Source organism: Xyrauchen texanus, chromosome 39 (assembly GCF_025860055.1).
Source record: "Xyrauchen texanus isolate HMW12.3.18 chromosome 39, RBS_HiC_50CHRs, whole genome shotgun sequence".
In the NCBI taxonomy this organism is placed as follows: Eukaryota; Metazoa; Chordata; class Actinopteri; order Cypriniformes; family Catostomidae; genus Xyrauchen; species Xyrauchen texanus.
In genome coordinates, this window is record NC_068314.1 from 29,669,992 (window position 1) to 29,686,096 (window position 16,105).

At 39.1% G+C, this 16,105-nt stretch overlaps 2 protein-coding genes across 2 annotated transcripts in view; both read right to left on the bottom strand.

Moving 5' to 3' along the window:
- Positions 1-3,070: 3,070 nt before the first annotated feature.
- LOC127633001 (protein phosphatase 1 regulatory subunit 15B-like) lies at positions 3,071-10,448 on the bottom strand. Its single transcript, XM_052111855.1, has 2 exons — positions 7,441-10,448; positions 3,071-5,330 (listed from the first exon to the last, which is right to left on the bottom strand). Exons 1-2 carry the CDS (start codon positions 9,313-9,315, stop codon positions 5,139-5,141), a joined length of 2,067 nt encoding a protein of 688 aa, XP_051967815.1. The 5' UTR covers positions 9,316-10,448; the 3' UTR covers positions 3,071-5,138.
- Positions 10,449-13,318: 2,870 nt separating this feature from the next.
- Positions 13,319-16,105, bottom strand: part of LOC127632998 (phosphatidylinositol 4-phosphate 3-kinase C2 domain-containing subunit beta-like) — a 67,554-nt gene continuing 64,767 nt past the window's right edge. Inside the window, exons 31-33 of the mRNA XM_052111853.1 lie at positions 15,022-15,128; positions 14,637-14,765; positions 13,319-14,552 (exon numbers count right to left, since the gene is read on the bottom strand). Coding sequence (XP_051967813.1) covers positions 14,361-14,552; positions 14,637-14,765; positions 15,022-15,128 — 428 coding nt within the window. The 3' untranslated portion in view covers positions 13,319-14,360. The remainder of the gene's footprint in view (positions 14,553-14,636; positions 14,766-15,021; positions 15,129-16,105) is intronic.

The window sequence follows — 16,105 nt, forward strand, 5'->3', positions numbered from 1 at the left end:
ATTTTTAAACTGTGAAATTGTAAACTAATATTGACATCCAATATATAATTTGAAAGATCTGGGTCTCAAGATCTGATATTTTAAAGATATTTTGACAATCGCAAAGTTACCACAATAAGATTTTATTAAACGTGTCAGAAGTAAAAATCAAAACACGGAAAATGAAACCAAAAAGTTCTGACATTTATTGTCTTCCAGTTAAACACAGATGAGTACAATCCTCCAAACTTTGGTATGCTTTACATTGCAAGAGTCCAATAAATAAAATCCATTAGAGATTTTAGTCCACAAATGTACAAATATGAAGAAATGTCCCTCCCTCAAAATGTTCTGTGCAGTTGTGATTGGGTAGTCAATCAAAATAGTCAACACAAGTGATTTAAAGATTTGCATCATCCATGTTTGTCTCTGGATAAAGCCGGCCAATGAAAAGCTAGATCAGTTCTGACTGTTGAGTCATGTAGCTAATGAAATTATGAAAACAAGGATATGAGGGTTATATATATCCTTGATGCCAATTTGCGAAGGTTCAGAGCGGAATTCCATGGACTGTGTTTGTTTGTGTTTCCGCTTTTACGCACATGTGCAGTTAAAGCGTGTCCTTCCCGTACTGTCGACAAAGAACTCGGCTTTTGTGCCCACAATCTGATCCACAGTCCTCAGCTTCAGTCACCATCACTGAGGTTATGGAGAGCACATGCTCCCAACTGCATTATTGCATTTTTGACCCCCTGTTCAACTGCACATCTAGGGGGCTCGGACATATCATTCAAGCTGAGATGAGCCACACTCCTCAGCTTCAGTCACCATCACTGAGGGCCTGGAGGAACCGCTCCTCCCTACTTCATTTTTTTCTTCATCAAACTCCCTGTTCAACTGCACATCCAGGGGGCTCGGACATGTCATTCAAGCCGAGATGAGCCATCCTCCCCGGCTTCACTCACCACGAGTTAGACCCTGGAGCACATGCGGTCCCAATGCATTGACTTTAAATTTTTTCCACTGCTTTCTCTTGCCGTTCACGCAGGGCCGTTAGCCTCTGCCTCAAACCAATAAGCGCCACCCTCCTCGGCTTCAGTCACCATCAAGAAAGCCTGGAAGAACTGCTCCTCCCGACTACATTTTCACTCAAACCACCTGTACAATTGCACATCCAGGGGGCTCAGGCATGCCATTCAAGCCAAGATGAGCCACCCTCCCCGGCTTTGCTTGTGACCAGGCTTCACTGACGGTGATTGAAGCCAGTGATCAGCTTCATTTGCCATGCCTAGTGGAAAGTTTAAATAATGTACACAAACAAACAACTCCTTGACTGTCGACAGCAAGGCGTCAGGTGTTCTATAATGCGGTCGATTGTGACTGACATTACTACCAATTATAAACACACCTCACAATATAAACTCCCACCCCCAAAACTGATTAACAGGTCGTGTAAGGCATCGGAAATGCAAGTGCAAAGGGAATTGCTATTTCATTTCAATTTTGGCAGGCTACATACGGGATGTCGAGGAAGTGTAATTGCAAATGGGGTAATTAATATAATTTTTTCAATATGACAGGGCCATACCTTGTAAGACATAGGAAATGCAATTGCAAATGGACTTTGCTTTTCCAATTGAAATTTGGCAGACTTTGTACGTTTGTTTAAATGAAAATGCAACCGGTAATATGCAGTTTGCAACTGCATTTGGATTATGTCACAATTTATGCATCCACAAATACAAAACATATCTGCAAATACAATTTGCAATTTGGTTTGAAATTAGTCCTGAAAATCCTCCCAAGGCTCAGAGGTTAAGGCTCTGGGTTACTGACCAAAAGGTCGGGGGTTCAAGCCGCAGCACCGCCAAGATAACACTATTGGGCCCTTGAGCAAGGCCCTTTAACCCATCTGCTCCAGGGGCCCTGTTTTATGGCTGACCCTGCGCTCTTACCCCAGCTTAGTTTGGATATGCGAAAACAACTGCATTTCATTGGCTCTGTACCTGTACTCTGCACAATGACAATAAAGTTGAATCTTAAATGCAATGTCATTGACATTCTAAAGCTCAGCTAAAGTGATGGGGACTGCGTGATCATGATCCAGACCCACCGCAGCCAAATAAGGTACATTTTCTTCAGGGTGAGCACTCATGCGACACAACATGCAGTAACAGACGAGGCTGAATACAACTTCCTAATCGCCGGTTTCTTGTTCAGTAAAAGGATTATGGCGCTCAATTTCTTCTTTGCCACTACACAACTCAAGCTCATAAAATTCATATTTTTGTCGGATAGCACAAAATTTTGTTGCATATGGGAGTGATTTACTTGCTATTTAGAGGGCACCACATCCCTACACCCACCCCAAACATCATTGGTCCCTACCCCTAAAGCGCACACCTACGCCTACCCCTGAATGGCACTCCACCAGAGTGGAGTGATCTAGATCTCAGCTGCTTTTGTTTCTTTCGGTTGACCAGGACCAGGGGCGTAGATTGCAGGGGGGATGCTGGAGGTAAGTCAGTGCATTGAGACGTTCACAATCTGCATGTGCTGCAGTTCTAAACTTAATCTCTGTCAAACAATATGGTGCATTTGTAGAGTTTCTTTCAATAGATTGTAGGTAAATATCCACTTCATCCATGCAATTCGTTCTCTATGTGCCCCAAAGTATTGCGTTACTTTTTACATTTATCAAAAACTGACTCAGGGGTAAGTTGTCAGGAAAATAAATATTTATGCCTCGTAAAACAAAGGATTTATCAGTAAAAAAAATATTACTCGTTTACTGATGTAGCTGCGATGAGCCAGCTAAAATAGACTTTAACAACGCCCTCTACTGGATACTGATATTGCTTTCATTGTTTACCAGGGTTTTCTGTTTATGCCAAGGACATAATAGTCCACTTGCAAGGGACCCCTTTCAATTATATAAAGGTATGTTTCAATATATAAAGACCAATTTATGCTGCCTAAGAATAAGTCATAATGTGCTTAATCTCATAATTTGTTTTACATTTTTAGTTACATAAGATTATAGTCAAATGCAAATTTAAATATAAAGCAAGAATACACGTCATTTTTCTTGTATTACTTTTTATTGAATGTTAATTAAATTAGGACTAGTCTCTTCTGTCACAAATCCCATAACAAATGCTTCCTAAAATGTATTACAAAAATAAAATGCATTTGTTAATTATACTGAATAACAAATTACCTTTATGCTTCAACATCAAGCATATTATATTTCAGATCAAAAACATGCATTTTGTCCCTGCATTTCACCTTTAGAGTCAAGATTTTACTATTTGTCACAGCTGCCACAAAGCACAGATAAAACCCTCATTACACAACAGTGATGTCCACACATTAAGTAAAATTGTTCCGTCCAATAAATCTTTCAATTTAGGATCATGCAAGTGCATTGCACTAAGGCCCATGCCCATATTTCTTCACTCTAACACAGGAACATTTACTGATATAAGCATTGCTCACCTCTGGCAAAAACAAAAAATACCACTAGGTTCAATGTGGGTAATGAGTGCCATTACTCTGGAGGATTGTTTAGCCTGCACAGCCCCTTTAGCTTCAAACACTAAGGCGAGGCTTAGTGATCCGTTCCAGAATAGAAGTATGTTATATTTGGCTTTGAGGTTACATTATACATTTGTAAGAAGGCCTGCTAGAAGAAAACAACAGGGAATGCAAAGAGAACACTTCACGAAGGTCATTTTCTTTTTCCCAAATTTTTTTTCTTTGCACTAATACTTTTAAGAGCATGATGAACATACATTTAGTGGGGTTGGATAGAGGTGCTTTTTTGTGTCACGTTAAGAGTATGACCAATTTTCTTATAGTTGATTATGTAACTTAGTCAATTAAACCAATTTCCCAATAAGCATAGAAAAAACACTAGTAAACAAACAGATATTCAAAACCTTTTGCAGTTTTCTTTTGCACTGAGTCTTGCAATAAAACAGACATGACATATCTCAGTTTCCTGTTTTTTTTTTTCTCCTTCTCTGAGCTAAACTAATGTAGTAAGGGATAGAAATGACAGCATGAATTATAGAAAAGAAAAATCAAACAAAATAAATATTTCCACAATCCACACAACAACTAAGCACAAAACATTATGTGAACCTTCAGCACAACTCAGGTGATGTGTCCTTCCCTGGCAGAAATCTTGGACTTTATTGGATGTGTGACTTGTGAGCCCTTACAACAATTAAGGGCTTTCTGATGCCCTGATTTTAACTATTGATATACACTGATCAGCCACAACATTAAAACTGCATGCCTAATATTGTGTAGGTCTCCCTCGTGCCGCCATAACAGCGCCAACCAGCATCTCAGAATAGCATTCCGAGATGCTATTCTTCTCACCACAAATGTTGTACGGTTATTGGAGTTACCATAGACTTTGTCAGTTCGAACTAGTTTGGCAATTTTTGTTGACCTCTCTCATCAAGGCATTTCCGTCCACAGAACTGCCACTCACTGGATGTTTTTTGGCATCATTTGGAGTATATTCTAGACTGCTGTGTGTGAAAATCCACCAACAATCATGCCATGGTCCAAATCACTGAGATCACATTTTTTTCCCCCACCCTGATGGTTGATGTGAACGTTAACTGAAGCTCCTGACCCATATCTGCATTATTTTATGCACTATACTGCCACACCATTGGCTGATTAGATAATCGCATGGATGATTGTTGGTGCCAGATGGGCTGTTTGAGTATTTCTGTAACTGCTGATCTCTACAGATTTTCACATAACAGTCTCTAGAATTTACTCAGAATGGTGCCAAAACCAAAAAACTTCCAGTGAGCAGCAGTTCTGGCTTGTTGATGAGAGAGGTCAACAGAGAATGGCCAGACTGGTTCGAACTGACAAAGTCTATGGTAACTCAGATAACAGCTGTTTACAATTGTGGTGAGAAGAATATCATCTCAGAATGCTGTTCTGAGATGCAGGTTGGCACTGTTTTGGCAGCACAAGGAGGACCTACACAATATTAGGCAGGTGGTTTTAATGTTGTGGCTGACCTGTGTGTGTGTGTGTGTGTGTGTGTGTGTGTATATATATATATATATATATATATATATTTTCATTGTTTAATTTTTTTTTTAAACAACAAACAAGGCTTTTAATTAGCTAGTATTGTAAAGTCTCTGATATATGACCAGGCGGAAAGTTGGAGAAAGGCAGTAGCTGATAGTCTCTTCAACTTCCAGGACACGCCTCTGAAAACGACAGCGGTCCCGGGCAATTTCCTCCCAAGGGCCATGGCGGTCCTCATCACTGCTGGTATAGAACTCCTCTACCTCTTCCACAAACTTCACCTGTAAAAGGGGAAAAAATATTTATATTGAAACCAAAGGGAGAGTTTAACAGAAGTTTTGGAAAAGTTAATCTAGCCTTGAGCAATATGCTTCCTGCACTTCATTACATTTTATATAATAGTGTATACTGTGCCATTAAAACTCAGAATCCCATTTTAATACGCTCTCTCTTTTTTTTTTTTTTTTGAAAGCAATGAATGTGCTACCACTAGATGACAGTGACTGATAAACCATAGGTAAAGCAATATGTGTGTGTATATATATATATATATATATATATATATATATATATATGTGCAAACAAATGGGAATCAAAATGTAAAAGTGTGTCAATCTCTCCTTTGCTTTTCAGTGTATTTACAGCCAAATTAAGTTTAAATAAAAACAGGTAAAGGAAAAAGAAAATTGTATTTCTCGCCTCCCTTTCCGGACTCACTCTCTTACTGTTGCTATGTAACTAGATTCTTCTTCCCCAACATTGTTAAAATGTGTTAGTTGAGTAAGTGATAGCTCCTTATGTACATGCCCTCCATCTGAGTGTTTGGGAGTGCAATCATTCCCAGACCAACATTAATGAATGTGACTAAAGTGATGCCCGAGTCATGAAATGCATTACACCATCAAGTCATAATGAGCAATGGGCAGAGCACTAACTCTCGTCTCCCTAGAGACAGCAAAATGGAACTATTGCATCAGATCATCACAGGCAAGGGGGAAAAAGTAAAAATGATATTGCATGGCTTTACATCACTTTCCACACACTAACCTATACCTTCATGTTGTCAGAGAACAGAAATAAGGCAGAAAATCAGAATGAAAGAAAATTATGTGTTGCAACCATTCATCTTATAGCATAAAAAATTATTTAAGGACATAAATATCATATTGGAGGGACACATGAGGATTTAAACATTATCTTACATAACATATCCAATACATAAAGCATTCTGTGCTGTACAATTTTTCAGTTCTTCTTTCCTTTCTTTTAATCTACCTGTATTTCTGCTATGCAAACTGCTGTAAATGCTTAATTTCCGCCAGGGAAGATAAAGCCTTATCTCATCTAACCTTAGTCTTATATTAAAAAAATGTTGTTGATCATTTAGTATTAACTAGGCTAAGGAAATTACTTTCCCAACCCTAAGATTAAGTTTAATTAACTAAGGTTTGACAGTGCATGTTTCATGATTTTAATTCTTAGATTTTTTTTTGAGATGACAAAGTAGAAGTACAGGCTATGGTCAGACACACTTACCTAAACCCAACCCTACAGAGTATCTGCAGCATTACTTTCAGTGTAATACGATCTGTATGATTCAAGGAAGTAGTGATTGTCTCCATCTGATTCATTATTTCATTCCAGACACAATAGAGAGGTGTTCTTAAGACACTACACCACCCTTGAATACTTAAAATAATAGTTCAAATCAAAAATGAAAATCATCTCATTTTATCACCCATGTGACTTTTTTCTTCTGCAGAACACAAACTGAGATATTTTGATGGAGATATTATGTGACTATATCCATACAATTCAAGTCAATGGTGTCCAACACTTCCAAGCTTCAAAAAGGACATAATAGCAGCATAAAGGTAATCCATACATTTCATGTGGTTTAATCTAGGTCTTCTGAAGCTATTCGATCTGTTTTCGCTTTCACTATAAATCTTGCCATCAGTATTCTCCCAGGCGGGATCACAATTTGAAGCGTGATTACCCTTCCTTGCACTTGACAAATGCATCTGTTCTACCTCACAACCAATCGTATCATTTCAGAAGACATGGATTAAACCGCTTGAGTTGTATAGATTACATTTGTGTCGTTTTTGAAGCTGGAAGTGTTGGTCCCCATTTACTTACATTGTATGAATATATTCACTGTACAGCTCCATCAAAATATGTTTGTGTTCTGCAGAAGGAAGTCATACAGGTTTGAGACAACATAAGGGTGAGTAAATGATGTTGAGGGTGAACTACTCCTTTAACACCTTGTAAGAAAACGGAACATTCAGGAAGATCAAATACAGGCAGTTTAAAACAGGAAATTGTATAGAGTTTAAATTGAATGCATTACATATGGACTATGAAAATGTATAAGATTATAAAAACCTTCTTAAGCTGAACACCCGTGGGACTGCTTGAGCATGGCACAGGGGAAATCTCTGAGAATCCACTGTCCAACCTCTCCTCAGCCTCCTCCCCATTGTAGCAAGGGGTTCCCTGTGCTGTTTCCTTATGGCACCCTTTGGGGGGCTTCTGAGTCTGTATGGTGGCCTGGAAGTTGAGAAGACTGTAGGGATCAGCTGAGCAAGTAAAAGAGTTCCATAGTCTATGATTCTCTTCCTCATCCATCTCACAGGCCTCTTCACTGGACTCATTTTCTGAAAGTGAGTGGGATGAAAGTGGAGGTGAAATATGGGTGACCATATGCGCTGACGGAAACTCCGAGAATGAGGAGTCCATGGCAGGGCTAGGCTTGGAGGCAGTCCTTATCAGAGCTGTGAAGTTTCGTGGGTTGTAAGGATCATTATTTTGACACAAGGAATTCCACAGTCTCTCTGTTTCGGAGTCTGCCTCATCTTCATCCGAATCCTCCTCTGTTTCATCATCACTGTCATCCAGGTCCTCAGACTCTGAGAAGTGAGATGAGCCTTCACTATCAAATCCATCATCATCATTACTGTCCCAATCACCCTCATCCTCTGATTCAGAGACCTCACTGCAAGGGCTGCCCATGATGTAAGCAATGACCTTGTTTTGACAGCGTGAAGTGGGCAAAGCGGGCAAGTCTTCAGCTGCTGGTGCTGGCGAATCTGCTGTCTTCTCAGAGTCAGAAAACTCAGCATCTTCCCTTTGATTCATTTCCTTTTCGTAGGTGGCAGGCTCACTGTTAGCCTGTTCCACAGACTCAATCCCAGTTGTGTTACTCTGTGATGATATCTCCTCAGAGGCAATGGGACCACCTGTCTCCAACAACTCCTGCTCCTCAGAAAGCAGTTTCATACTACAAAGCTTACCAAGCAAGTGTTCTTCCTCCAAGCTGGAGTAGCCATTGTCTTGGTCTGGGGTCAGAACTGCCACTTCACTGTAGGCTCTACTGTATTCTAAGGGTTTTAAAACATGTTGCTCAATATCTAGTGGCAGCTGGTATGAGCTTGGAAGGGATTCTGGTTTGGGCGCGTGTAGGCTTTCATTGTGGGCACGCTCTTTGGGGCACAAGGGTCCAGCGCTTTCGTTGTGCATTGATTCCCTATCATCGCTACGTACACACAGTTCTGTTGTCTTGGAAACGGCAGCCTGTGCGCGACTCTGACAATAGCCAACACTGTGATGAACTCCACAATGCTGCCAGCACGTATCAGTCTCTTTTCTGCTTTGTGGTGCATTTAGCAGCCAGTTTTGTAGGCTATCCTCGCGCCCCCCAAATCCACCCAACCACCAGGTGTTATCAGAGCGCGTTGCCACAGTGTTCCCGCACAAGACGCACCCGCTTTCTGGTCTTCCGCGCTTGGCCGCCGTGCGCAATTTTTCTTGCGTGGAGGGCGCGCTCAACACCTGGCTGAGAAAATTTCTCGCCGTTCCGAGGTATCCGACCGATGCCTGCATTTGCAATTTGAAATCCTTCTGTGCAGTGTTCCGGATCCCCAGTTCACTCCATGAGTCGTGAGTTAACCAGGCCAGAGTCCCCGGATCTCCAGTGGACGCGCACGCCGCGTTTTCATGCTGGCAGTGGAGGTATTTAACTTTCAGAGGGGTCTCACCGAGTCCCCCCATTAGTGAGTTCCCAATATCTAGATTTGACTTCACATCAAAAGCAGTCTGGGCTCTTCCTGGTAAATATCTCTGCAAGAGAGACCACGCAGGCCTGGAGACCAGAGAGAACAAGCTGATCCACGAGCTGTCAGTGCTGTCGTCACTGCTGTCACGCGTGGAATGCGTGTCCCCTTTTGAAAAGTGCCCACGTGCACTCATACTTCTGAACATGTGTCCTCCAATGAAATGGTCAGAACTACATAAACTGAATGGAAATGGAACTTCGATAAGCTAACTATTAACATCAGACTTCCTTTAGCAATATCTCCACGTTTCCTTACTAAAAGTGATTGGGCTTAGAGAGGTCTCTCAAAAGGTTACAATGAATGTTTATGTATTCAAGAGTAGTGCTTATTCCAAACACAACGCGGATATGGCCACAAGAGACAGAGCTGGTTAACGCATCTAGTTATATTAAGACACAATTTTCAGTTTTGGCTAAATGTTAGCTACGAGTAAAGTGAAATGCTCATTTTTGTTTAATTGTTTGCAGCCCTTATCACCATCCATGAGCACTGATATATATTCTCCACGGTGAAATAAACTGTTCATGTCGTTTAAATTGCATAGAGTCCAACCCGGCGGCAGCGAATACCATCAGCGCCCATATTGACCGCGGCGTCAGCGCCAACTGTGCTGTCCTGAGGAAAATAACACCACTTATTTCGGCTTGAGGGGATTGTAGTGACGACAGAAGGGAAGGAAAGACTTTTTGAGTGAAATAGGTCGGTGTATCCCAAAGCAGAGGTCGAAACAAAAGCCATTTTGTCGTCTGATGGAAGAGACGGTCGGTTCTTCAACTGTCAGTCTTATGTCACCTCAAATCGAGCCCAGCCGCCGAGTTTCTCTGAGGAAAATACCGCAAAATTGATGAGGGAAAAAATTTAAAATCCCCCAAATCGAGCCTAAATTAACTCTCTTATGTTTAAATAAGAAAACACATTAGCTTTGAACATGAAAACTTCGTGTTCAGACTCGTTGGCGTCCCCGTTTCGCCCGCTCGTCAGAGCTAGCTGCAAAGCTAAAGTGAAGGGATTTCATCAGAAAAAGCTGTAAGGGAGCGTCTCTAAATTTCCGGAACTTCAAGAAAGCTTAGGGATCGTGATAAAATGTCGATCTCACGTGGTACTGTGTGTGTGATGTGTGTTACAGCTAATAAAATATTCAGTGCATGTCACGCAATTCCAGTGCAATACAGACAGAAAACACCCCGGAAAAAGTAAATCTTCCAGTTGCATATTATTGCTTTATGCTGTGATATTTTTGACTAAACCAGAAAATGGAAACAATTTGACTAATCTAGTCTAGTGAGACTTTGAGCATAAATCTGACAGATCCATTTGTACTTGGGTCTGTACCATGCCTATTTTTGGGAATCTTTCTGGTACAGGTTTAAAGGAATAGTTCTCCCAAAAATGAAAATCCTCTCATTATTTACTCACCCTCATGCCATCCCAGATGTGTATGACTTCCTTTCTTCTGCAGAACACAACGATTTTTAGAAGAATATCTCAGCTCTGTAGGTCTATCAATGTAATTGAATGTTGACCAAAACTTTAAAGCTCCAAAAAGCACATAAAGCATAAAAGTAATCTATACGACTTCCGTTGATTAATCCATGTCTTCTGAAGCAATCCAATCGATTTTGGATGAGAACAGACCAAAATATAACTTCCTTTTCACTAGACTGACATCAGCGGTCTCCTTGTTGACTATGATTTAAAGATTGATTACACTTCCTAGCACCATCTTGAGCTCTGTGCATGAGTCAAGCACTAGGAAGAGTAATCAAGCTTAAAATCATGATCATCCAGAGACCGCCATGGCAATATATAAAGTGAAAAAGAAGTTGGTCATTTTGGACACAAAACCAGTTAGACTGCTTCTGAAGACATGGATTAAACCACTGGAGTCTTATGGGTTACTTTCTTGCTGCCTTTATGTGCATTTTGGAGCTTCAAAGTTTTGGTCACCATTCACTTGCATTGTATGGACCTACAGAGCTGAGATATTCTTCGAAAATCTTTGTGTTCTGCAGAAGAAATAAACAAATTCATATCTAGGATGGCATGAGGGTCAGTAAATGAGAGAATTTTCATTTTGGAATGAATTATTGCTTTAATGCTTTTTATGGTTATTTTTATAGTCTTCATACTGCACTGTCTCTTTGAATTATTCCTGTGTTTTTAATTAATACAACTTTTTGTCTTTCCATTTCCAGACTAGTTGATGAAGTGAGAAGAGAGCTGAATATTATTCCCAGGATACCCCAATTAAATGTATTGTATAATTTGATACATTAGGTGAATGCAACATTTATGTCATAATTCTCTGGAGATCTTTCTAAACAATAATAAGCTATAAGGAAGAATATGCAGTTCTCAGACAAGCAATTAAAGCCATTATGATAAATCCAGGCCTGATGTAATTCTTACCTCAGTGTGATGTTAGCCAAAATGGCATATGGGATAAAGTCACTGTTCTCTCACTGAGCAAAGCGGATCGTTGCGGTCAGCGGTATGCAACGATATTTGTGCATGTCTGAATTAGGGGGATTATTGTGAATTTGCCTCCACACCTGACAAGATTACCATGTGCATTTTGCCCAAGTTTCACCACTTGTCACTGATAATTGCACCATCTTTGTAGTGGTTTAGTATGCATCCAAAACCCAACAAAGGCAAATTGACTATGTAGCAAAGACAAAGCATCAGCGTTTTCAAATCAGTTATCCTGTGCATTTATTAAGTGCAAATAAAGTATATATATATATATATATATATATATATATATAAAAAAACATAGTTTGAAATTAGAACACATTACACCTTGTGTCGAAAAATGAAAAGTGGGATAAAGCCCATTTATATCCATAAATCACATCAAAAGTAAATTCTCAGCTATTTCAGTGTGCTAATCCCATGTTTTTCCTCTCACATTCCCTTTCGTTATTAAAATAAGGGTCACAGGTGTTATAAAAGTTTCATACCTTTACCCACACTGCACATTCACAACAAAAAGATACCTTTTTGAAAATAACTGGTTTTCCCTCTTGGGTTGGCATGCAATGATACAAATAAATTCTCATTTGTTAAACTTCACACAGTAGTGCCCTAACAAAAGCAAAAACCACAAACATTGCTCATTTTAAATAAAGTTCACTACTTCTTTAACATGACTGAAATGGAACTTGTTTGTCTGGTTAGAAAGAGCCACAGAATATGACTCATGGGTGATCAGGCAAGAATTTGCTTAATGCTCATGGATTGCTACAGCACCTTGACATACAGGGGTTGCACTTTCAACTTGTAAGTTATTTATTTATCAAGACATGATTTCAATAAAATAAATGTAAAAGTTCCTGTACTTTTCCAATACATTTTACACAATGGTATATATAAAAGAAAATCACTTTTTTTTTACCCATCAAACCTTAGATCTGACATTAAGCATTCAGATATAGCTTTCTCAAAATAGAACTGAGTGCAAAGCAAAGCAAATTGGAATGCAAAGTGTTTCAGCACAAGTTTCTCATGGAAACGAGAAGCTATGGTGGTATATTTAGCACTTACTTTGCATGCAGTTTTACATACTGTAAAACAAGGAGCAATGGAGATACTGACAAACCTACAGTCTAAAGCTTTAAATTCATTCCCTTTTAACCAATAAAAATACAAAATAATAATGATTAACCAATAAAACTTGGAAAAATCTGAAGTCATTGTACATGACAAAAGAATGCAAAAGTGCAATATTGATCCAGTAGCAAATTGCATGCAAAACGTTTGTCATGTGCAGATATAATTCATTTACCAACCACGTAAAATTGTTGGCCCTGAAGTCAAGTCCCTTCAAAGGCCTCCTCAGCGTATAAAGCTGTGTGCCATCATTTCAGAAAGAAACATACAGTAGGTGTTTATGCTTTCTTTAGGAATTAACAATCCTTATTCCTCAGGGTTTGTCTCTGTTGTCAATATACTGTACATTAAATTCATGGTTTTGTTTTTATGTGCCCAATCATTGAACATACACTAATATATTAATTATATATATATATATATATATATATATATATATATATATATATATATATATATATATATATATATATATATATATAATATTTTTTTTAAGATTTACACATTTCAATTACATAACAAAATTCCATCAAATTTAACTGTGTAATAGTGAACAAAATGAAATTAATAAATTAAAGATTTGTATTTTATTTTGTATTATTATTAAAGACTATTGGCTGCTAATTTGGTAGAATTTTGTTATGAAATTGAAATGCATACATTTTAAACTTATTAGAATTTTTTTAGTGAGGCACTACATTCACTCTGCTGATGACAAAATACAATTTAGGCCTAGATTTAGACTATCAATCTTAAAAAAAAAATATCAATCTTTGTTTCTTTAGTCTCCTCAAAACCATAGTTATATTGGTAAGTAAAGAAGCAAACTATAATTTCAAAATAATTGTACAACTGTTTGTGTTATTTCCACTGCAGTGTTTATATTAAGCAAGTTTCAAATTCGTTTTTGAAGTCAGATTAAGCATTGTTCCCTTTTTCCGGTGATCAGATAAATCCCTGCCACAGGCAAGCAAATTTACTGGCTTTACAGTACAAACGCGGCCCCACACTTAATTTCTAGGTAAACTTTTGCAAAATCTGATACAAAGCGATAGAACTAATGTCACAAGACACAACATGGCTCACAAATTGAGCTGCAATAGAGAAAAATCTTTAAAAGAAAATAACTTAAATTTGCACTCTCAAGAAGACAAAATGGGGCTTTAAAATGTCATAGATGTGGACAGCAAACTTTAAACAAATTTCCAGATAGCACCCCAAAAATCTGGTGTACGGAAGTTTCATCTTTAAATGTCATTTCATGATCACTGCCAATCCTTGTGTCAACAAATGGTCTTTGTCCCATAGTGTTACCAAGAACTGCTTTCTTTCAAACAAGGTCTGGTTCACATGGTGCACGGTACCCCACCAGAACTGTATCAAGTGATGACACTCCATCACCGAATCTACGCATCTCCTGGGTAGGAGAATCAACAACAAAACACCCCCACTGGGGGAAACAGCCTTCTGAGCAGCTGGGCATCTCCAACTCCCTGACCCATAAGCAAAGACAGACACAAACACATGCACACAAAATGGGCATCCAAACAAGCGCATGCCAGTCTCAGGTATTCTCTGTTAGCGGTTTATGTCGGAGCCTCTAGTGCCCAGCTGATGCCAATCCACCCAGCGATGGCCTGGTGTGAGGTCCTTCAAGTGGATGATGGTTTCACCCAACAGGGTGTTCTCCCAGAATGCGCCCTCATTTAGTACTCGCAGGTGAATGGTCCTCTGCTGCAAGTCACCGCGTGGTACTCGATCATAGACCAGCTACCAAGAGAAGATAAGAGGAAGTGATGTTAGTCACTGATATCAACCAAACATGTTGCTTTCAGCCTAGTGAGTGTTTCTCACCATTTCATTGTAAGTGGGGTTGCATGTGCGACGGGCTGCCTTGGTCTTCCTCTTGCTGGTTTTCTGGGGGTCAGGGAGGAGGTACAGTTTGACGTAGGGATCAGGATCTGTTCCATCCTGCAAAGCTTGCTAAAAGGTGCATAATGCATTAGTGAGGTCCGACTGTAGCAGCAACACAATCTTGAGAATGAAAACATGAAAGATGTAAGCCTGAGAGGAACTGACTACACACATCCACTAAAAATGACACAACACAACACACACACACACACACACACACACACACACACACACACACACAATATAAGGCTTAAGTGTCCAAATAGTTTTGTATGCATATGGTAAATGTCAAATAAATCCCTCTGTCCTGGTATGTAAGACTCACCAAGCCTCTGATGTGCATCACCATAACGAAGATCTTGTCACTCTTGTACAAAATCGAGAGCTTCACTTCACCTGCCACCTTGCCAGGCACAGGAGCCCAAGAAACATCTGGTAAAAAAAAAAAAAAGAGGAACTTGATTTAGTGTTGGATCTTCCTGGCCATCTGTCTACAAAGTACAGTTATGTGGAGTGGTGGTGGCGTAGTGGGCTAAAGCACTGAACTGGTAAGCAGAAGGTTGCTGGTTTGATCCCCACAGCCACCACCATTGTGTCCTTGAGCAAGGCACTTAACTCCAGGTTGCTCCGGGGGGATTGTCCCTGTAATAAGTGCACTGTAAGTCGCTTTGGATAAAAGCGTCTGCCAAATGCATAAATGTAAATGCTATATTGGATTAAGTAAATAAATAGATTGGATTTCCAGAAATCAGTCTTCAGCCTAGGTTTACAGGACATTCACCTGACGAACAGAGACCTTTATCACAGATCAGATAGGACATTGTGATTTAACAATGTAAGACCTGGATGTTTCTGGATCAACATCTTTTGTTAGTTAAACAATGACCTTACACAGTGTTTCCACTGGAAGTATTGAAGTCATTTCAGATTGTTCACTATAGAGGCGAATTGGCTGTAAAGTTTGATGCAAAACTTCAGGTAAATTGGGAAAATAACTGTGCATTCCGCTTTATTTGAAAGAGAAATTCATTGGTATCAAAATGTACTTAATAATTATGATGTTAGTATTGCTACTAACCAGACCAGTAGACCAGAGATCAGAAACATCCCAAGCTGGCTTTGATGTAGCCGGTTTTGATAAAACATTTTTGTCAAACTCACTAGTTTTTTATTTTATTAATTATTATTATTGTTATTACTATTTGTCTACTAACAATGTCCGGTGGTGAATGGTCAAGCATTACAGTATATTTCTGTTAAGTTTTGTGTTTAATAGAATTCAATGGTGAAAATGATGGTTATGGAAACTACATTTTTATAATTTTTTTAATAAAATGTCTGAATCCTTTGTTTAACTAAGGCTGATTTCATAACTAACATTTTATGTTTCCTTAATACAAACAATTAAA